Raw genomic sequence first — 24,366 nt, forward strand, 5'->3', positions numbered from 1 at the left:
AAACGTGGCACTGTTATAGAATGACACCTTTGCCACAAGTTAGTCTGTGAAATTACTACCCTACTAGACATGTCTAGATAAACTGTAAGAGCTATGATTGTTAAGTGGAAGTGTCCATGAACAAGAACAGACCAGCTACAAAGTGGTAAACCATGCAAACTCAGAGTAAACATACATACATACATATTATACACAAGCCTCACATTACAATGTACAGTGCCAAGTGTCGTCTACAGTGGTGTAAACTAAACACCCTGCCACTAGACTCTGGAGCCATGGAAACATGTTTTTTGGAGTGATGAATAACGCTTCACTATCCGGTAGTCGGACAATAGAATCTGGAACACTTCCTATTGAATACAGTGCCTACTGTAAACTTGGTAGAGGAGGGGTTGTGCCTGGGGCTGTTTTTCAGAATTTGGGCTAAGCCCCTTATTTCCAGTGAAGGGTCATCGTAATCCTACAGAATACAAAAACTTTTTAAACAATTGGGTGCTTCCAAAGTTGTGGCAACAGTTTGACTGGTGTTGCATATACTCTAGTCTAGCTCTAGATCTTGTGAAATTAAGTGTAGTGGAGGAGCATCACCTTACCAAAAAAACACTATGGCTTTTGCTGTACAGTTTTGCCCACACTTGTAACATGGGGCAAGTGGCCAACAAGTGTCATCAGCATTGCAGAGCAAGCCTTGTATGTAAGCTGATCTGAGATATCACAAAATCTTGCAAGATCACATAGCAGCGCAGCAAAGAAAACAAACCAAACACTTTCCATAAATAGATTCACACGGTAATTGCTTAAACACATGCACGTATCCATGCCTAAACGCTGGCGAATATGATAATCTGAGAAAATGATTTACTGCAAGAGAGATCAACCACCTTGTTAGTAAAGGTTTATAGATGTCAGCAACACAAAGTACAATAGCTTGGTAATAAAACACAAGATGTTCGTCTGAAAAGGACACACATTTCTTAAACACTGCCAATTTTACTTCTGTACAATTGTAAATGGATATCTCAAAACTGGTCTACATGTACGGGACTGTTAGGGAGGCTGATAAATACATTGAGAGATTTTCCTATTACAAATATAAGTGACTACTGGTGTGTATAATATTTTGCTCCAGGTTAGGAAGTCTATTTTCAGCTTCAATTTTGATATATATAAATTATTGGTTTCTTTACTGGCAATCTGGTAATTTAGAAGTGCCTTTAACAATGTGTTTAACCCTGTAGCATTATTGAAAGTGCAAAAAATCCTCTAGCAATTAGAAAATGCAGTTTTTGCACTGGAATATCCATTTAACCACATATATGGGCATGTTGAGAATGAGTAGTCATACATCTCTATAAAATTAAAAAACACTATACAAAAAACGTATAGAAATAATGTGTGACAAAAAAATAATAAAATTCCCAAACTGTGAATGTCACTAAACAAAGAACCAAAACAGAAAAAATGATAAGACCAAAAAAATGTTATGAATAATCGATAGTGTGGTCCAAGTGTAATAGATGTGAAAATAATGTGAATGATAAGAAGTGCTCTCTCTTTAAATATAAAAAATGGGGCCAATAGGTTAAAATTGGCCTGAAAATATTAAGTGACTAGTGCACGGGTATGCACAAGTGTGTTTAGTAGCACACAAACTTGTGTAATTCCATATAAAATGTATGAATACAAAATAAATCACATATATAAATTAATAAATAAAATGTAGTGAATAGTCATAAAAAATAGTAAAACGTATAGTACTGGAATATCGTAAGTTATTTAAAAAACAAAATATATGCACAAAATTGATACAATACTATGCAATAAAGCAAAAAGGTTAAATGAAAACCATAAAACAGGCAAAAGTGTCAGTTTCAAAGGAAGTAATGGGCAGGCTGCTTTTCTTGGAACCGGTGGTAGGTGAGTCAATCTAGATGGTAGAGAAAGAAAGCGCTTTCTTTCTCTACCATACATATCTCTGCCTGAGCGTGATGAGCTGTTCCCGTCATGAAGAGGGGGTTGCTGATCCGATGCTGTAGGCTGTGAACTCCCCACACTAAAGGCCATTGGTTGTGGTATAGTGGGCAGCACTCCCATGTAGGCTACATGGGAGTGCTGGTTATATCACTACAAAAACATGTGGTGACATCAGAGGTGGCGGGACCAGGAAGTGACAAGCAGTAAAAAGGAGCTGAATGGGGTGGGAGGGAGGTTGTTCAAACCCCTAGATTTCAGCTCCCTCACTAGCCACAGAACTCCAAGACCCTTCATTTGAAAATCACCTTGCAAGGGTAAAATGGTCTTATTTCTTTACGGGCACAAAGGGGCCCTTCCAGTTTACATTCTATTCTAATGGTTTTAAAATCCTTTTAGGAAAACTTGCTTCTTTTTGTACTATATCTAGAAATAACTTAAAAATCTGAAATTTGGAAGGGGGAAAAAAAAAAAAAAAAGACAACTTACCTCTGACAAAAATGTTTGAGCGGATTTCTGTGCTCCCACATGTAACAGGTACTCGTATACATACAGCGCTAACCTGCCAAAAGAGAGAAAAAAAAATTGTTAGCATATTCTGCATGCACACAAGACACACAGTTCTTTTACATTTGTACAATAATTTAAGAAAACTTTACAAATTATAATATATATATATATATACACACACATCTCTCTATCTCTATCTATCTATCTATCCATATACATACACAGGGCCGCCATTAGGGGGTGACAGGGGTGACTCCTGTCAGGGGCCCAATGGGCTAGGGGGGCCCCATGAGGCAAGAACTAAAAAAAAAAAAAAAAAAATTTTTTTTTTTTTTTACATTTTGGCAGCCACCAGTGGGTACTACAGCAGAGTGCTAATTGAGCATGGGAAATGTTATTACAAGGAGTAAAGTATTAGCATTTGAGAGGATTTCTGAGTGTGCACTAAACCACTATGCACAGTGTGAGACAGACTTGGCACTTTGTTTGTGGAGTGTGTGCCTGAGTCAGATGGCTGATCACTTTCATTTGCAGAGGAGGTAGGAATTACTTAGCAAATGTTTTTTATTTCTTTGTGCAATTTAAGATTGTAACTTCAGTGTGGTAGTAGTTGTATGGTGGGGCCAGGGGTCCATAAAAACACATTTTTTTAGCAGCAGTGTATTTATGATTATTTGACAATGCTGTAGAAATTCTATATTTAAAACCATACAGAAATATTTCCTCCTCAATACACAAATGATATATATTACATTATAGTTTACTGCCCCTTTATGCAAGGACTTTCCAGATACAATGAGTCATTTTATCTAAGATTTTTATATCTGCATAACATGTTATACTCTCAGACTAAGATTGCTCAGTTTTGGAAATGAGACAGGTTAACTTAAAACTGTTCAGTTTACTCTACAGCTGACTTAATTTTGAAATGCATACCAACAAGCTTAAATCCTGCATTTAACCAGAACTAATGGTATGAGTACCACAGCTAATGGTTCCACCAAGACCATATAGAGTACAGCATTTTCAAAATCCACAAGTACAGCTGTCAGATGGGAACATTTGTACACTATATTTGAAGTGGTGCTCTTGGGTGGGGAAAATGGGGGGAAAAAAATCAAACAAACATATGTCAACCTTTTAAAAGTACTTTTCTTCATCTAGCCATTTACCCAGATCATTAATGTACAATTTTGAATTCACAAAATTATTTTTGTTTGCACATTTACAAATATGATTCTTTAAAAAGTGATCTCTTAATTTCTGCATTTTTTTTATCATGCATGTCACACACTGTTGATTTAGGGGATGCAATGTGCATAAATGTTTCCTCCTGTGAGTGTTTCTGTGGGTGTCTGTGTTTATGTCTTTGGTTTGTGTCTCTGAGTGTGTATGTATTTTTTTTCTGTTGGTATCTCTGTGAGGGTGGGTGTGTATGTCTTTGTGCATTTTCTGTGGATGTCTGTGAGGGTGTGTGCATATGTCTTTGAGCTTTTTCTATGGGTGTCTCTGTGAGGGTGGGCGTGTGTTTGTCTTTGTGTATTTTCTCTGGATGCCTCTGTGAGGGTGTGTGCGTGTGTGTGTATGTTTGTGTTTTCTGTGGGTGTCTCTGTGTGTGTGTGTGTATGTCTTTGTGTGTTTTCTGAGGCTGTCTCTGTTGGTGTTTCCTTGGGTGTATGTGCAAGTTTGAGTTTGTGTGTGTGTCCGTCCGTCCATTGTCTGTTCCTTTTTAGGGCATTTTGACCTTACTACAGATTATTCACATCTTTCTACAGACTTTGAGACTAATGAGACCTTTACGGAAGTCACCAATCTACCATTTAACCTTTAAATTATTGTTTAGCCAGTTCAGGGCCCTTCCTTTCAGCCACTGCATGCTGTTGTCATTTAGTTGGCATCTTCCTTTACAAAAAGATAATCAGAACTCCATATTTTCTTTTCTAAATCTCCTTTTTTTACAAAACTGTAGTTTACCTCATTACTTGTCAGGTCAATGTAAACAAGTGCTGAGTGTCTGTTTGGGTGTCTGTGTCTGAGTTTCTTTGAGTGTTTGCTAGAGTGTCTATATGTGAATCCTTATGTGTGAGTGTGTGTGTGTGTTTCAGTGTGAGTGTGTCTGTGTGTGTGTATGTTACTACCTTTACAACATTTCCAAGTGTAAATAGACAACTAAGAATAAAGTGCATATACGTTTTAGTCACTTGGACAAAAAGTGCACATGTCAAAGGGGGGGGGGGGGCCTGATCAATGGTTGAGTCAGGGGCCCCAAAATTTCTAGTGGCGGCCCTGTACATACATATATATATATATATATATACACACACACAGAAATTATTATTTCAGAAGACAAGGCAGGGTGAAGGTATTAGAGCCTTAGTTCTATAGATTTGTGAAGATTGTTTTATAAAACATGTTACAATACATAAACAAATCCATTTTATGGTCAGTTAAATGGACGTTGCACTATAAAATAGTCTTCCCTTGTGTGTTCTTAATTATTTTTACTGCTGGAAAGTACTAATTTGATTAAAAATAGCTCCTTTAGCTTTTTGTATTATTTGAAATAGCTCCTTTTATTAACGCATCAGCTGCTTGCTTTCCCTTTAAACTATTCAGGGGATCAAAGTGGAACATCTGGTATCACATAAGAGCAGCATTATTGGGGATATATTTTGAACCAGGGTATACAGATTAATCCACAAACCTGTGGTGGTTTTAAAAAAAAAAAAAAAAAAAACACACCACAAACTAAATAACTGTTCAAACCAGGAATTTTTAAAGTAACAGCATACTCAGGCAAAGCAGCTGCATAACCACCCTTTCAAATGAGATGGGATCTCTCCTCCAACCCTCCACGGGAATGCCGATTTCTGCTGCTACTAGTTTAATACAGTACTAAAAAGGCAAAAGTTGCTATATAGTTATAGAAAAAGCTCAATTTTAAATGTCAAAATTGAATACACATACTTCAGGAGGTAAAATGGATCATATAAATAGGACTATCTTAAATAAAATGTGTTCCCGTCTGAAATGTGCAAATAGATCAAAAAGCTAATTTAAATGTCATAGGAGGTCACAACAATTAAGTATTAAAATGCCGCAGATATGATATTTAGGTCATTTTTTATTGGTGTCTACTATGCAGTTTCTAGAAATAAAATGTCACAATTAAGAAATAACTCTTACAAAATGTATCTTTAATTGGAAGGAAAAGAGACCTGAAACCAACCCTACCCATAGAGAAACATTAAAAATGTATGGGCAGGACTGCTGATCCAGCAACCATAAGCAGCCAGAGGGAATGAGAAATAAAAATACATGAAATATAGCAGCATTAGCAATAAAACTTCTCAGCAAAAAACACACTAAAATGATAGTGAAAAATCCTACAGTATCACTGCAGGTCCTTCTTTGTTCCTATTGGTTTATGAGACTAAGTAATCTGGACCTCTCTGGCTATTACAAATCTAAAAGAGCAGGTGACACTGAAAGTCTTCGCTATGGATGTTACAGGGACATAAAGCTCAATGTATAATTGTGTCGTTAAATGTTTATTTAAAAAAAAAAAAGAATGAAAAACAGCATTAAAATGTATATCCATTATTTATTTTTGCAAGTTATTGTAAAATACCACAAAATATTACGCTTATTTAACACCCTCCATAGAGGCGGAAATGTCTCCATCATACTTAAAAGGGATATGAAAACCAAAACAAAAATTCTCTTTGGCGATTCAGAAAGAGCATTTACAATTAAAAAAGAAAAAAAGCTTCCAGTTTACTTTTATTCGCAAATTTGCTTCGTTCCCATGGTATTCTTGGTAGTTATTTGATGCGTTTTCGCTTTCTGCATCTACTATGGTTTCCATATATTAGTGGAGGATTAAGTTCCATAAATTAAACTTAAAGGGACATGAAGCTCAAACATTTTTTCATGATTTAGAAAGATCATGCCATTTTAAACAACTTTCTGATTTACTTCTATTATCCAATTTGCTTTATTCTCTTGATATCCTTGTCTTAAAAGCATATCTAGAGATTATCAGTAGCTGCTGATTGGTGGCTTCATCACATAGATGCCTCGTGTGATTGGCTCACCTTTGTGCATTGTTATTTCTTTAACAAAGGATATCTTAGGAAGAAGCAAAATTAGATAATAGAAGTAAATTGGAAAGTTGTTTAAAATTGAATTCTCTATCTAAAATCACGAAAGAAAGTTTTTGGGTTTAATGTCCCTTTAACAACTGGTTTTCCTTTTGTAGATTGAGCTCAGTATATAGAGCGTCAAATATTCTATTAGACTTTACTAACCCATCTTCTGCTGCCAACAGGCTGCTCATAACACTTGAGAATGGCGCTATAATCCTGAATTTTCCTTTTTGCTCACCCATCATCCAGGGAGATACAGTTGTGAGATTTCGGCCGATGGTCTCTTAGGCTGGGCATCCTCATTAAAAAGGGACTGAGTTAAACTTTCCTGATTCAGATAGGGAATGCAATTTTAAACAACTTTCCAATTTACTTTTATCATCAAATTTGCTTTGTTGTCTTGGTATTTTGTTGAAAGCTAAGTAGGCTCATCTGACAATTCAATATCTCAAAAAACTAAGATAAGGGGGCAGTCTGCAGAGGCTTAGATTAAAGATAATCACCGAGGTAAAAAGTGTATTAATATAACTGTTTTGCAAAACTGTGGAATGGGTAATAAAGGAATGATATATATTTTTAAAAAAAAAACATAACAATTTTGGTATAGACTGTCCCTTTAAAAAAAGGGATATGAAATTCAAATGTATCCTTTCATCATGTAGATAGAGCATGCGGCTTTAAACAACTTTCTAATTTAATTTTCTATTATCAAATTTTTTTTTGTCTGTATCTTTTGTTGAAAAGCAGCGACTTATGCTTAGGAGCTGGCCCATTTATGGAGCACTATATGACAGCCGTTTTGCAAGAGCACTAGATGGCAGCACTATTTTCTGCCATGCAGTGCCTTAGATGCATACCTAGGTATCTTTTCAACACAGAATACCATGGGAACAAAGCAAATTTGATAATAGAAGTAAATTGGAAACTTTTTTGTCTGAATCACAAAAGAACATTATTTGGGTTTCATATCCCCTTAAAGATTCACTTTGGAGAGAGTATTTTTGCTTTTCCTTGCTGGGATAATATATTAAAAATAACTTTATTGGAATAAGTGGATATCTGACCACCCTTGATAGATCTGGGGTTAACCCATAATCTGCCCTATCAAAAGATTGCAACTAAGGGGGCGGAACCAACAGCCGAGTAGTACAGACGTGTTTCAGAGAGCTCCTGCAGAATTTCACCTAAAATAACGGCAAATTGAGATATATTATATGCAATTTGCCCCAAAAATATCTCTGAATAAGCAGGACAACCTTTGCACTAGTAGTGAATTGCTTTGATCTACTATTACATCAACTTTCCATACTACGGGTCATTCCCATTTAGGAAACATCTAGGACTATGAGGCCTATTACAAATATGGCGCCAGATATGCAGATAATCTCTTCGGATATTTACAGAGCCCTGTGGGAGCTCAATTTACAGACGACTACTGGATTTGAGGATCTCTCGAGCTACCTAAGATCCATCGCGGAGCGGCAAGAGATTCGGACTTGGGACAGGAGGGACGACTTAAACCGTCTGACTTGTAAAGACCAACTCCTTTTACAGAAGGAACTGACTGGGGAGGCTATGGAAGATTCTAGGTCTTCGTCACCCAGCATAATGGAGGAACCTGCTTCACTTCACTATAGCTCAGATCTGGAGCCTAGAACTGCAACGCAGGTCCACAATAACTCTGCTGCTAGACCACAGTGTTCCAGAGACTTATGCGCCCAAGAAGAACTTGCGGGGTCACAAGTTAGCGCCATCCCTTCCACGATAAACAACACTGAACTCATGGCGCAGAAGCCAGGGTTACTGATCGCACTGGACCCAGCAAGTCTCGTGGTGGTGGTAAGCAGACAGACCAAGGTTAATGTCATTGATAACGACACAGATAGCGGAAAGCCTTTGTCAAACGATGACAGTTTAACTAACACCGGTGGCGATATGCGACCACAAATAAGCTATGCCCCGTCTGTTAGTAGGAAGTTATTGCAGCAGCCTCTACTTTTCAGCCGGAATCCCTGGATCCAGATGCAGGCTACTATGCATTGTTTATGGATAAAAGGTGCTGGGTGTAAATCACCCAACAAGCTACTTAAGAGAGCAGAGGCCGCAAGCAGTTGATACGTCTCCCTTCCATACCATCAAATCTGGAATCGGGTAGTTATATGCTACATGGGTCCCTGCATAATGAGTTGCCCCGTTTACATGGAACTTTAAACTTGACTGTTCGCATTGCTAACAGAGTTATTATCAGTTAGAATGATTTTTCCTGCACTCTTGACTTGACACTTGTCGAAACGCTATGATGCAGTTTATTAATTGATATTTCACAGTTACCATTGTATTTGATATCTACAATTCTGGCCAATATTTTTATGCTGTACCTGGATTATCCTGATATTCCTGGGGAGAGCTCGATCAGTAGTAATGTTGTTTACTAGTCTTCAGTTATTTTGGACTTTAGTTATGACAGTAACATTAACATGGATAGAGTTACAGACACCGTTGCCAACTATGCCTATCTTGAATGTGAATATAGAAATGGGTTATTGATTAATTGTTTAATTGTATACTTTACATAGTGTAGAGTTATCCAAGAAGCTCCTGAGATATGTAGGGCATGAACATTTGGCGCATTTCGGAGTATCCTTTCATCTTCTCTGTGTCTGTTAGAACAGCTTTGATACTTAATACTTATATAAATGCATCTATAATTTTGCTATGCCCTTGAACCTTGTACAATTTTTTATTAAGCAGTCCTTGAGGGTTAAGTTAGCCATAAGATAAAACAACTTAGGTCCATGTGTATTATTTTAGCGTAGCGGTTTAACTAAGCTAGCACGTGGAGTAACTGTCTGGCTGTCTGCGGCCGAGATAGACTAGACAGTCTTAACTATTATATATTGCAAATCTGCATTTAGGACAGGGATTATGGTGGTCTACTAAACGTGCCCATGTACACTATTTTTCTGAGGATTTTTGATCTCACTAATATATACATACACTCAGAGTCCGTATCTTTTGATAGCCCATAAAAAGCTCTAATTTCCCTCTCTCTGCCGGTGAGAGATGGAAAGATTTTAAAGCTGTACATTTGGAGATGGTATGCCCTTAACTCATAGAATTACTTTATTTGTAGATATTTCAACTTAGATATGACTCCATCCTACACTGCTGATACCATATATCTATGTTTTTGTTAATAACAGAACTGTCCAACTGTTTGATATTACTGAACTGAAGTTGCTATAATTATTATATATCTTCCCCTAGTATTAACCCCTCCCCCCCCCCCCCCCATATGCTAACATGAGCCCCTCTGTGAGCTACATCCAGTTTGGAACTTAAGTGTTCCTTCTATTTTTACTGGATACTCCCTAGTTATATTATTGGCTTAAGGCCTCAAGAAGTATTTACCCGCTGTCAGGATTTTCCCTATTGTTGGGATCTTCCCTATTGTAAATCATTAGACCCTAGAAGGTCAGAAACTGGGGCTACCTGGGATCACCAGTATAACCAAAAGTAGCCGGCTATTTAGCCCCACAAAAGTTAATCTCATGTTAATTTTAAAATGATAAAAAAGACAGATACATTAGACTTGTGCGCATATCTTGTTTTTCTCTTTTTTGAATAATTCTGAGTTTTTGAGAGCTTATTTCATCCTTGTTCTGTAATGTTTTCTTATGTACTGTACAATGCTTTTTGAAGATGTATTTATTGTATTGACCTCAAAAAATAAAAAAAAAAACATTTTTTTTTAACAAAGGATACCAAAAGAGAAAGCAAATTTAGGTAACCGAAGTAAATTGGAAAGTTGTTTAAAATTGTATGCTCTATCTGAATCATGAAAGAACATTTGTGGGTGTCATGTCTCTTTAATTCCCAGAGCTATCCAACCAACAGTCCCCACAGGGTTACATGCAGCCCACTAGTATGTCTGGGATTAAGCCAAATTCTCAAGTTTATTTAGTGATTTGTAGAAAGGTTTTATTGTCAAAATCAGACATACAACGCCGTGGAATAAAATGGATACTGCTCACTATATAGATATTAAAACAATAAAACAAACGTCACGTCCGTGTATTGCTTTTATTTCAGTTCAGCTATTAACTTTGGACTTACTATTGTTTTTTGCATTTATTATGTATCTAGAGCCGAAATGACATTCAATGTTTGTATGCCTTACACAAAAAACAAAACAAATGGTTCTTTCTAGGAGACCCAAGAGTGGTCTCTTTTACTTCAGATATACTGTACCTGCTAAAGTATTGTTGTTCATACTGTGATGAAGGTCCAAGAGAGGCCTTATCTATTTATTTTTTAGGTATATAGGAATGTTTGGCAACCAATGTTCTTTTTTTTTTATGTCATGTCCGTGTACTGCTTTTATTTCAGTTCAGCTGTTAACTATGGACTTACTATTGTTTTTTGCATTTATTCTGTATCTAGAGCCGAAATGACATTCAATGTTTGTATGCCTTGAACTAAACCACAATAAAAATATTTAAAAAAATAAATAAAAAAAATAAAACAAAACAAACAAACCACACCTTTCTAAAAAGTCCATCAACATGTAAAACGTAAGCAGTGTGTTCCTCAATGCCAGCCAAAAGGGGCACACCAACTGGCCATATTTTCAGGATATCTGAACTAGAGCACAGGTGAAATAAATCAGCTGATCCGTAATCATGTAATCACCTGTTCTCACCCAAGGTAATACTGAAAATCTGGCCAGACAGAGGACTAGAATTGAACAACACTGCTTTGCCTACCAGTTCTTGCTATATCGGACTGCAGATAATGTGATATGCTCTGCAAAGACTGTGGGTGGTGGCAGACCTGAAGATAATATAAGCAAATCTGATAGAGCTCCTAAGAGCAAAATACACCCTTATCTTCACTCCTCACCTGCTGGTTTCACACTAGCCTATCTATCCCCATGTGCAACACACAGGTAGGGTTCCATGTGTAAATCCAACATATCCATTTAGAAGTGTGTTTCTATACATTTGTGCAACGTGCAATAAATAGTGCAATTATAAAATGTGTTTAACCTATTCAAAAAATACTAAAGGCCATTACAGTGATGAAATGACATTTAATTTGTTAGAGCATGTAACTTTATCACTAGCAACTCTATGCGTGTAACACCTACAAGGTACTTAAACACATAGTTTAAGTATCACTCAGGGCCCACAGAGCAATGCTGAGCTGCATAATTGTTAGTGATAAAAAAAACAAAAACAAAAAAACAAGACATGCTCTAATTAATTAGAACATGCAATTTTATCACTAAAATGGCCCTATAGCTCAGCTTTAGCAGAACACATCTGGTGAGCCAATGACAAGAAGCATATGTCTAGCAACCAATCACCAGCTAGATCGCAGCTGCTCCTGTGCTTAACTAGATATGATATTACAACAAAGGATATCAAGAGAACATACATTTTATAAAGAATTGAAAAGTGACTCCTTAAAGGACCAGTAAATACAGTAGATTTGCATAATCAACAAATGCAAGATAAGACAATGCAAAAGCACTTATTCTGAACTTCAAATGAGAAGATTTTTTTTCTGATAATCAGCCAATCACAAATCCATATACGTTTATTCTGTGAATTCTTGCACATGGCTCAGTAGGAGCTGGTGACTCAAAAAGTTAAACAAAATGTGCACAATCATTTTATATTTAAAGGAAATTAGAAAGTTGTATGCTCCATCTAAATAATGAAAGTTTAATTTCGACTTGTGTCCCTTTAAGGGAGAAATAATTGAATACCCCTGAACTAGAGAATACACACACAAATATAGTGTACACATTTTTTGGAAAGAACGAAGGAAGCTGCATCTAAGAGGTCAGTTGTCAATAGTTTTAGCTGTTTATACAATCCACTTCTATTTCCATAGAAAACAAATCTTTTGCGCTTAAACAGATAGTATACCTCCAGTGTGATAGTGTCTGACAAACTATGAAAAGTGATGCGTTAAAAATATAAAGAATTTAGAAATTTATATAATATATAAAAATATAAAAACTCTTCACTTTAAAGCAATAATGAAAAACTCTTCACTTTATAAAAAACAAGAGATTTTACTTAAACAGAATCAATTACAAATACATATTAAAAATTAAAAACCACCGGTGGTGTAGGATTATACCAATTCTAAAACTTGTAGAATATCTTTGTACAATACAATGATTAGCAATATAATATATAAAGTGCAATTTCAAACGAAGTGCATCTTTAAAGGGCCACTGTAAGTAAATATTTTCTATGCCTATTACTAACTAACTACCCCAAATACGCTTTTTATCAATAGCATTTCATTAACATATCTCTACCGTATATCAGAAATCTTGTCTGCAAATTGTTTTCCAAACCCACTGCGTGGGTATCCTTTGCTCTGTACCAATCCGTTTACAATACCTAGGTATCAAAATGGCGCTTTAAACACAAAGTTATTGGTTTAAGTATTTTGAACACTCAGTGCTGAAAATAGTGGGCAGGATAACGTGACATCATCGGCGAATAAAAGATATAACTTTTAGAACGCTATGAAACTTTGTTTTGGAGAAAATATAGGTCAGGTTTTAATTAATGTTTATTAACTTTAATATGTTAGTTGTTTAGCTTAAAAATTATAACAGAAAGTAATCCTTTAAGCAAGGTGCAACTAAATAAAGGGCATCTTATGAATGTGCAAGTAAAACAAAACATATCTCCACTGTCTGATTCTAAACAAACAACCTATGTGTATATTAGAGCAGATAATAAACACTCCCTTTTGGAGAGAACAGTAAAAGGTCTCTTTAAAGGCTCCATTATATATCTTTTCAGATGAATGTCTTAAAAACATAATTTATGTAAGAACTTACCTGATAAATTCATTTCTTTCATATTAGCAAGAGTCCATGAGCTAGTGACGTATGGGATATACATTCCTACCAGGAGGGGCAAAGTTTCCCAAACCTCAAAATGCCTATAAATACACCCCTCACCACACCCACAATTCAGTTTAACGAATAGCCAAGAAGTGGGGTGATAAAAAAGTGCGAAAGCATATAAAATAAGGAATTGGAATAATTGTGCTTTATACAAAAAAATCATAACCACCACAAAAAAGGGCGGGCCTCATGGACTCTTGCTAATATGAAAGAAATGAATTTATCAGGTAAGTTCTTACATAAATTATGTTTTCTTTCATGTAATTAGCAAGAGTCCATGAGCTAGTGACGTATGGGATAATGATTACCCAAGATGTGGATCTTTCCACACAAGAGTCACTAGAGAGGGAGGGATAAAATAAAGACAGCCAATTCCTGCTGAAAATAATCCACACCCAAAATAAAGTTTAATGAAAAACATAAGCAGAAGATTCAAACTGAAACCGCTGCCTGAAGTACTTTTCTACCAAAAACTGCTTCAGAAGAAGAAAATACATCAAAATGGTAGAATTTAGTAAAAGTATGCAAAGAGGACCAAGTTGCTGCTTTGCAAATCTGATCAACCGAAGCTTCATTCCTAAACGCCCAGGAAGTAGAAACTGACCTAGTAGAATGAGCTGTAATCCTCTGAGGCGGAGTTTTACCCGACTCAACATAGGCAAGATGAATTAAAGATTTCAACCAAGATGCCAAAGAAATGGCAGAAGCTTTCTGGCCTTTTCTAGAACCGGAAAAGATAACAAAAAGACTAGAAGTCTTTCGGAAAGATTTAGTAGCTTCAACATAATATTTCAAAGCTCTAACAACATCCAAAGAATGCAATGATTTCTCCTTAGAATTCTTAGGATTAGGACATAATGAAGGAACCACAATTTCTCTACTAATGTTGTTGGAATTCACAACTTTAGGTAAAAATTCAAAAGAAGTTCGCAACACCGCCTTATCCTGATGAAAAATCAGAAAAGGAGACTCACAAGAAAGAGCAGATAATTCAGAAACTCTTCTGGCAGAAGAGATGGCCAAAAGGAACAAAACTTTCCAAGAAAGTAATTTAATGTCCAATGAATGCATAGGTTCAAATGGAGGAGCTTGAAGAGCCCCCAGAACCAAATTCAAACTCCAAGGAGGAGAAATTGACTTAATGACAGGTTTTATACGAACCAAAGCTTGTACAAAACAATGAATATCAGGAAGAATAGCAATCTTTCTGTGAAAAAGAACAGAAAGAGCAGAGATTTGTCCTTTCAAGGAACTTGCGGACAAACCCTTATCTAAACCATCCTGAAGAAACTGTAATATTCTCGGTATTCTAAAAGAATGCCAAGAAAAATGATGAGAAAGACACCAAGAAATATAAGTCTTCCAGACTCTATAATATATCTCTCTAAATACAGATTTACGAGCCTGTAACATAGTATTAATCACAGAGTCAGAGAAACCTCTTTGACCAAGAATCAAGCGTTCAATCTCCATACCTTTAAATTTAAGGATTTGAGATCCTGATGGAAAAAAGGACCTTGAGACAGAAGGTCTGGTCTTAACGGAAGAGTCCACGGTTGGCAAGAGGCCATCCGGACAAGATCCGCATACCAAAACCTGTGAGGCCATGCCGGAGCTACCAGCAGAACAAACGAGCATTCCTTCAGAATCTTGGAGATTACTCTTGGAAGAAGAACTAGAGGCGGAAAGATATAGGCAGGATGATACTTCCAAGGAAGTGATAATGCATCCACTGCCTCTGCCTGAGGATCCCGGGATCTGGACAGATACCTGGGAAGTCTCTTGTTTAGATGAGACGCCATCAGATCTATTTCTGGAAGTTCCCACATTTGAACAATTTGAAGAAATACCTCTGGGTGAAGAGACCATTCGCCCGGATGCAACGTTTGGCGACTGAGATAATCCGCTTCCCAATTGTCTATACCTGGGATATGAACCGCAGAGATTAGACAGGAGCTGGATTCCGCCCAAACCAAAATTCGAGATACTTCTTTCATAGCCAGAGGACTGTGAGTCCCTCCTTGATGATTGATGTATGCCACAGTTGTGACATTGTCTGTCTGAAAACAAATGAACGATTCTCTCTTCAGAAGAGGCCAAAACTGAAGAGCTCTGAAAATTGCACGGAGTTCCAAAATATTGATCGGTAATCTCACCTCCTGAGATTCCCAAACTCCTTGTGCCGTCAGAGATCCCCACACAGCTCCCCAACCTGTGAGACTTGCATCTGTTGAAATTACAGTCCAGGTCGGAAGCACAAAAGAAGCCCCCTGAATTAAACGATGGTGATCTGTCCACCACGTTAGAGAGTGTCGAACAATCGGTTTTAAAGATATTAATTGATATATCTTTGTGTAATCCTTGCACCATTGATTCAGCATACAGAGCTGAAGAGGTCGCATGTGAAAACGAGCAAAGGGGATCGCGTCCGATGCAGCAGTCATAAGACCTAGAATTTCCATGCATAAGGCTACCGAAGGGAATGATTGTGACTGAAGGTTTCGACAAGCTGCAATCAATTTTAGACGTCTCTTGTCTGTTAAAGACAGAGTCATGGACACTGAATCTATCTGGAAACCCAGAAAGGTTACCCTTGTCTGAGGAATCAAAGAACTTTTTGGTAAATTGATCCTCCAACCATGATCTTGAAGAAACAACACAAGTCGATTCGTATGAGATTCTGCTAAATGTAAAGACTGAGCAAGTACCAAGATATCGTCCAAATAAGGAAATACCACAATACCCTGTTCTCTGATTACAGACAGAAGGGCACCGAGAACCTTTGAAAAAATTCTTGGAACTGTAGCTAGGCCAAACGGTAGAGCCACAAACTGGTAATGCTTGTCCAGAAAAGAGAATCTCAGGAACGGATAGTGATCTGGATGAATCGGAATATGCAGATATGCATCCTGTAAATCTATTGTGGACAATATAATTCCCTTGCTGAACAAAAGGCAAGATAGTCCTTACAGTTACCATCTTGAACGTTGGTATCCTTACATAATGATTCAATATTTTTAGATCCAGAACTGGTCTGAAGGAATTCTCCTTCTTTGGTACAATGAAGAGATTTGAATAAAACCCCATCCCCTGTTCCGGAACTGGAACTGGCATAATTACTCCAGCCAACTCTAGATCTGAAACACAATTCAGAAATGCTTGAGTTTTCACTGGATTTACTGGGACACGGGAAAGAAAAAATCTCTTTGCAGGAGGTCTCATCTTGAAACCAATTCTGTACCCTTCTGAAACAATGTTCTGAATCCAAAGATTGTGAACAGAATTGATCCAAATTTCTTTGAAAAAACGTAACCTGCCCCCTACCAGCTGAGCTGGAATGAGGGCCGCACCTTCATGTGGACTTAGAAGCAGGCTTTGCCTTTCTAGCAGGCTTGGATTTATTCCAGACTGGAGATGGTTTCCAAACTGAAACTGCTCCTGAGGACGAAGGATCGGGCTTTTGTTCTTTGTTGAAACGAAAGGAACGAAAACGATTATTAGCCCTGTTTTTACCTTTAGATTTTTTATCCTGTGGTAAAAAAGTTCCTTTCCCACCAGTAACAGTTGAGATAATAGAATCCAACTGAGAACCAAATAATTTGTTACCCTGGAAAGAAATGGAAAGTAGAGTTGATTTAGAAGCCATATCAGCATTCCAAGTCTTAAGCCATAAAGCTCTTCTAGCTAAAATAGCTAGAGACATAAACCTGACATCAACTCTGATAATATCAAAAATGGCATCACAAATAAAATTATTAGCATGCTGAAGAAGAATAATAATATCATGAGAATCATGATTTGCTACTTGTTGCGCTAAAGTTTCCAACCAAAAAGTTGAGGCTGCAGCAACATCAGCTAATGATATAGCAGGCCTAAGAAGATTACCTGAACACAGATAAGCTTTTCTTAGAAAGGATTCAATTTTCCTATCTAAAGGATCCTTAAACGAAGTACCATCTGACGTAGGAATGGTAGTACATTTAGCAAGGGTAGAAATAGCCCCATCAACTTTAGGGATTTTGTCCCAAAATTCTAACCTGTCAGACGGTACAGGATATAATTGCTTAAAACGTTTAGAAGGAGTAAATGAATTACCCAATTTATCCCATTCTTTGGAAATTACTGCAGAAATAGCATTAGGAACAGGAAAAACTTCTGGAATAACCACAGGAGATTTAAATACCTTATCTAAACGTTTAGAATTAGTATCAAGAGGACCAGAATCCTCTATTTCTAAAGCAATTAGTACTTCTTTAAGTAAAGAACGAATAAATTCCATTTTAAATAAATATGAGGATTTATCAGCATCAATCTCTGAAACAGAATCCTCTGAACCAGAAGAGTCATCAGAATCAGAATGATGATGTTCATTTAAAAATTCATCTGTAGGGAGAGAAGTTTTAAAAGTTTTTTTTTTTTGTTTTTTTTTACGTTTACTAGAAGGAAAAATAACAGACATAGCCTTCTTGATGGATTCAGAAACAAAATCTCTTATGTTATCAGGAACATTCTGCACCTTAGATGTTGAAGGAACTGCAACAGACAATGGTACATTACTAAAGGAAATATTATCTGCATTAACAAGTTTGTCATGACAATTAATACAAACAACAGCCGGAGAAATAGCTACCAAAAGTTTACAGCAGATACACTTAGCTTTGGTAGATCCAGCACTAGACAGCGATTTTCCTGTAGTATCTTCTGACTCAGATGCAACGTGAGACATCTTGCAATATGCAAGAGAAAAAACAACATATAAAGCAAAATAGATCAAATTCCTTATATGACAGTTTCAGGAATGGGAAAAAATGCCAAAGAACAAGCTTCTAGCAACCAGAAGCAATAAAAAATGAGACTTAAATAATGTGGAGACAAAAGCGACGCCCATATTTTTTAGCGCCAAATCCACATTATTTGGCGCCTAAAAGCTTTTGGCGCCAAAATGACGCCACATCCGGAACGCCGACATCTTTGGCGCAAAATAACGTCAAAAAATGACGCAACTTCCGGCGACACGTATGACGCCGGAAACGGAAAAGAATTTTTGCGCCAAAAAAGTCCGCGCCAAGAATGACGCAATAAAATGAAGCATTTTCAGCCCCCGCGAGCCTAACAGCCCACAGGGAAAAAAAGAGACAAATTTTTGAAGGTAAGAAAAAATGAATAATTCAAATGCATAATCCCAAATATGAAACTGACTGTCTGAAAAATAAGGAAAGTTGAACATTCTGAGTCAAGGCAAATAAATGTTTGAATACATATATTTAGAACTTTATAAACAAAGTGCCCAACCATAGCTTAGAGTGTCACAGAAAATAAGATTTACTTACCCCAGGACACTCATCTACATGTTTGTAGAAAGCCAAACCAGTACTGAAACGAGAATCAGTAGAGGTAATGGTATATATGAGAGTATATCGTCGATCTGAAAAGGGAGGTAAGAGATGAATCTCTACGACCGATAACAGAGAACCTATGAAATAGACCCCGTAGAAGGAGATCACTGCATTCAAATAGGCAATACTCTCCTCACATCCCTCTGACATTCACTGCACGCTGAGAGGAAAACCGGGCTCCAACTTGGTGCGGAGCGCATATCAACGTAGAATCTAGCACAAACTTACTTCACCACCTCCATCGGAGGCAAAGTTTGTAAAACTGAATTGTGGGTGTGGTGAGGGGTGTATTTATAGGCATTTTGAGGTTTGGGAAACTTTGCCCCTCCTGGTAGGAATGTATATCCCATACATCACTAGCTCATGGACTCTTGCTAATTACATGAAAGAAACTCCAAATTTGGTAATGTTCCAAGTTAACAGACTCCAGTCTTAACAAAATATGACAGAAAAAACCGTAGTACAATCCGATATAGGATTATCATAAAGTATACACCTTCCCTCCGTTCTTCACAGATCACTTACCTCTTGTTCCACTTTGGGTATTCCTTGTGTATAGTGGTATAAACCTGTATTTGACAGACCACTTACCCACTTTCCAGTGTGATCTAGGTATTTAGTGAGAGCCGTCTTCTCCGGAGCGGTCCAGTGACTCACGTTAGTGTTCTCCTCTTGTCTCTCGTCGACTCCTTCCGGGTTCGGGACGTCACTTAGTCACGTGATCTCCTTACAGCAAATAGTGGTGCTTAGATTCTTCAAGCAAACAGAGCGCTCCGTTTGTTAGAATTTCGGACCTTTGATTACTTTCTACGCGTTTCAGCCCCAATCAAGATACTTCTAGTGTGGTCCTTTGCTTCTTTTATAGGCGTTTCTTCATAAGTGTCTTTTTTTCTATTGGAGATTCAAATTGTCAATCAAAACTTTTGAACAGATGAGATCTCATTCTATCCAGTATGTACTGACACATGGCAAACTCACTGCAAAAGTTGCCATGTGTCAGTACATACTGGATAGAATGAGATCACATCTGCTCAAAAGTTTTGATTGACAATTTGAATCTACAATAGAAAAATGCCACTTATGAAGAAACACCTATAAAAGAAGCAAAGGATCACACTAGAAGTATCTTGATAAAGGCTGAAACACGTAGATGGTAATCAAAGGTCCGAAATTCTAACAAACAGAGCACTCTGTTTGCTTGACGAATCTAAGCACTACCATTTGCTCTAAGGAGATCAGGTAACTAAGTGACGTCCCGAACCCAGAAGAAGTCGACGAGCGACACAAGGAGACGGCGAACTTGAGTCACTGCAGCTCTACCGGAGAAGACAGCTCTCACTAAATACCTAGATCACACAGGAAGGTGGGTAAGTGGTCTGTCAAATACAGGTTTATACCACTACACAACGAACACCCAAAGTGGAACAAGAGGTAAGTGATCTGTGAAGAATGGAGGGAAGGTGTATACTTGAAGATACTCCTACATCGGATTGCAGTACGTTTTTTTCCCTGTCATATTTTGATCAGACAGGAGTCTGTTAACTTGGAACATTACCAAATTGGAGTTTTAAGACATTCATCTGAAAAGATAAATAACGGAGCCTTTAAAGAGACACTTTACGAGACTTTTACTTTTCTCTCCAAAAGGGAGTGTTTATTATCTGCTCTTATATACACATAGGTTGTTTGTTTAGAATCAGGCAGTGGAGATACGTTTTGTTTTACTTGCGCATTCATAACATGCCCTTTATTTAGTTGCACCTTGCTTAAAGATGCACTTCGTTTGAAATTGCACTTTATATATTATATTGCTAATCATTGTATTGTACAAAGATATTCTACAAGTTTTAGAATTGGCATAATCCTACACCACCGGTGGTTTTTAATATGTATTTGTAATTGATTCTGTTTAAGTAAAATCTCTTGTTTTTTATAAAGTGAAGAGAGTTTTTCATTATTGCTTTAAAGTGAAGAGAGTTTTTATATTTTTATATATTTATTATATAAAATTTCTATATTCTTTATATTTTTAACGCATCACTTTTCATGGTTCGTCAGTATACCTCCAATGTGATAGTGTCTAGCTGTTTAAGCGCAAAAGATTTGTTTTCTATGATTATACCTTTATTTTGAGTAGAACTGCAGAGAGCTACTCCATTTGTCTTTTTGTGCCCGACAGTATCATCCTTTAACACCTGCCCATAATTTACTTTTGTCTGCTTAAAGGGACAGTATACACCAAGTTTTTAAATAACTGCATGTAATACACTTCTATAAAGAATATGCACAGACACTGATCTAAAAATCCAGTATTAAACTCTGTTGAAAAGGTTAGTTTGGAACACCCACTGAAAGTGGCTATATAGTAAAAATAGCAGGCACTCCCTCTCCCCTCTGCATATGAAAAGACCCTTTACAAACAGAAGCAAGCTGGAGGAGGTATACATCAGTATACTTTAAAGTTTTGGGGCTTGGTTAGGAATCTGAAAATCTTATTTAAAAATAAGCACACAAAAAAAAAAAACACATGCATGGGCTATATAAATGGATCATCTACAAAACATTTATGCAAAGAAAAATATAGTGTATAATGTCCCTTTAAAAAGGACCATTAAATGCAGATTTACATAAACAAATGTAATAACCCTTAAGGGCCGATTTACCAAGCGATGAATCGGCCCTAATGCAGCTGTTCCTTAAGACTGCTGCTCCTTAACTGGTCCGCCGCCTCTGAGACGGCGAACAGAAATCATCCCCTTCGAATACGATCGGGTTAATTGACACCCCCTGCTAGCGGCCGATTGGCCTTGAATCTGCAGGGGGCAGCATTGCACAAACAGTTCACCAGAACTGCTTGTGCAATGCTAACAGCGTATGCTGTCGGCATTCAGCGATGTCAGGTGGACATGATCCACTCAGTGGATCATGTCCGTCCCACATATGATAAATCGGCTCTTAGTCTGAACCTGAAATTAGTAGATTTTTTTTCTGACAAATTTCAGTTATATTTATTTCCACTCCTCCTGTATCATGTGACAGCCATCAGCCAATCACAAATGCATATACTAATATTCTGTGAATCCTTGCCCGTGGCTCAGTAGGATCTGGTGACTCCAAAAGTGTAAATATAAAAAAACTGTGCACATTTTATTAATGATAGTAAATTGGAAAGTGGTTTAAAATCACATGCGCTATCGGAATCATAAAATGTTTAATTTTGACTTTAGTGTCCCTTTAAAGGGACAGTCTAGGCCAAAATAAACTTTCATGATTCAGATAGGGCATGTAATTTTAAACAATTTTCCAATTTACTTTTATCACCAATTTTGCTTTGTTCTCTTGGCATTCTTAGTTGAAAGCTTAACCTAGGAGGTTCATATCCTAATTTCTTAAACCTTGAAGGCCACCTCTTTTCAGAATGAATTTTAACAGTTTTTCACCACTAGAGGGTGTTAGTTCATGTATTTCATATAGATAACACTGTGCTCGTGCACGTGAAGTTATCTGGGAGCAGGCACTGATTGGCTAAACTGCAAGTCTGTCAAAAAAACTGAAATAAGGGGGTAGTCTGCTGAGGCTTAAATACAAGATCATCACAGAGGTTAAAAGTATATTAATATAACTTTGTTGGTTATGCAAAACTGGGGAATGGGTAATAAAGGGATTATCTATCTTTTAAAACAATAAAAATGCTGGTGTAGACTGTCCCTTTAAGCATCAGACATACTATGAAGTAATGCAGCTGTTAAATCTAAGTGTGTTTTTAGAGGTGTTAGTCAAGCCACTGCTATACATTAATGAAAGGCCTTGTTTACACACTTGTTTCCAAAAGCTAAAAATGTTTTGAAGACACAGATCTGATTCTGGCTCACTTTGACTCAAACATGCGACTCTCAAAAGCAAACCAATAAGATATACTGCCAAAGATGAAGAGAATACATTACCTTTGATTACAAGATTACAGTTGATTACAACCTACAGGTGCAAGTTATGCAAATGCACCGCTAGACTTCATTCTGCATGCAAATAAAAGTGCAGAAATGGAAGGCTTCTGGTTAAACAATTTAAAAGGTCACATAAAAAGGAAGGGAAGCCTAGACTATATCACAATGACAATCTCAATTTCCTGTTACAGAAAGCACCCTTAACCCTTTGAGTGCTAATGACTGCTCTGAGCCGTCACAGAGTTTCCCACTCTGGTGCCAATGACGGCTCAGAGCCATCACTAGCACTCCCCCACCTAAAGGGAGTTCTGAGGGCTCCCACCCCGACGATCGTGCCTGTAGAATGACAGGCATTGCCGGGGCTTCCCGTTTTGCGTGGTGACGTTATACACAATAACGTGATGACGTCACAGCGCAACTTTATTTATACTTAATGTTAAGTATAGGAGCAGGGGGCATGCTGCTTAGAAGCCTGTATCTCAGGCATCTAAGCAGCTACAGACCCCCAATACCCACCATTGGAAAGGTAATCGCCTAACCTTTACAACAGTGTAAGTATTGAGTGTCTGAAAAAAGAAAAAAATGTAAAAAGTTAAAAAACTAAAAAAAAAAAAATCTTAGCACCCAGGTGGGACAGTGCTTAGCACTCAAAGGGTTAAAGGGCCATGATACCCAAATGTTGTAACACTTTAAAGTGATGCAGCATAGCTGTAAAAAAGCTGACTAGAAAATATCACCTATGTAAAAAAGAAAACATAATTTATGCTTACCTGATAAATTCCTTTCTTCTGTTGTGTGATCAGTCCACGGGTCATCATTACTTCTGGGATATAACTCCTCCCCAACAGGAAATGCAAGAGGATTCACCCAGCAGAGCTGCATATAGCTCCTCCCCTCTACGTCAGTCCCAGTCATTCGACCAAGAATCAACGAGAAAGGAGTAACCAAGGGTGAAGTGGTGACTGGAGTATAATTTAAAAGATATTTACCTGCCTTAAAACAGGGCGGGCCGTGGACTGATCACACAACAGAAGAAAGGAATTTATCAGGTAAGCATAAATTATGTTTTCTTCTGTTATGTGTGATCAGTCCACGGGTCATCATTACTTCTGGGATACCAATACCAAAGCAAAAGTACACGGATGACGGGAGGGATAGGCAGGCTCATTATACAGAAGGAACCACTGCCTGAAGAACCTTTCTCCCAAAAATAGCCTCCGAAGAAGCAAAAGTGTCAAATTTGTAAAATTTGGAAAAAGTATGAAGCGAAGACCAAGTTGCAGCCTTGCAAATCTGTTCAACAGAGGCCTCATTCTTAAAGGCCCAAGTGGAAGCCACAGCTCTAGTGGAGTGAGCTGTAATTCTTTCAGGAGGCTGCTGACCAGCAGTCTCATAGGCTAAACGTATTATGCTACGAAGCCAAAAAGAGAGAGAGGTAGCAGAAGCTTTTTGACCTC

General features: G+C 37.4%; 1 protein-coding gene across 2 annotated transcripts in view; it reads right to left on the minus strand.

Annotated features, from left to right (window-relative positions):
* SSBP2 (single stranded DNA binding protein 2) overlaps nucleotides 1–24,366 on the minus strand; it is a 557,604-nt gene that overhangs the window by 421,103 nt on the left and 112,135 nt on the right. For both annotated transcript variants that reach the window (XM_053701463.1, XM_053701462.1), the window contains exon 2: nucleotides 2,461–2,533. In XM_053701463.1, coding sequence (XP_053557438.1) covers nucleotides 2,461–2,533 — 73 coding nt within the window. The remainder of the gene's footprint in view (nucleotides 1–2,460; nucleotides 2,534–24,366) is intronic.

This window comes from Bombina bombina, chromosome 2 (genome assembly GCF_027579735.1).
Source record: "Bombina bombina isolate aBomBom1 chromosome 2, aBomBom1.pri, whole genome shotgun sequence".
Lineage (NCBI taxonomy): Eukaryota > Metazoa > Chordata > Amphibia > Anura > Bombinatoridae > Bombina > Bombina bombina.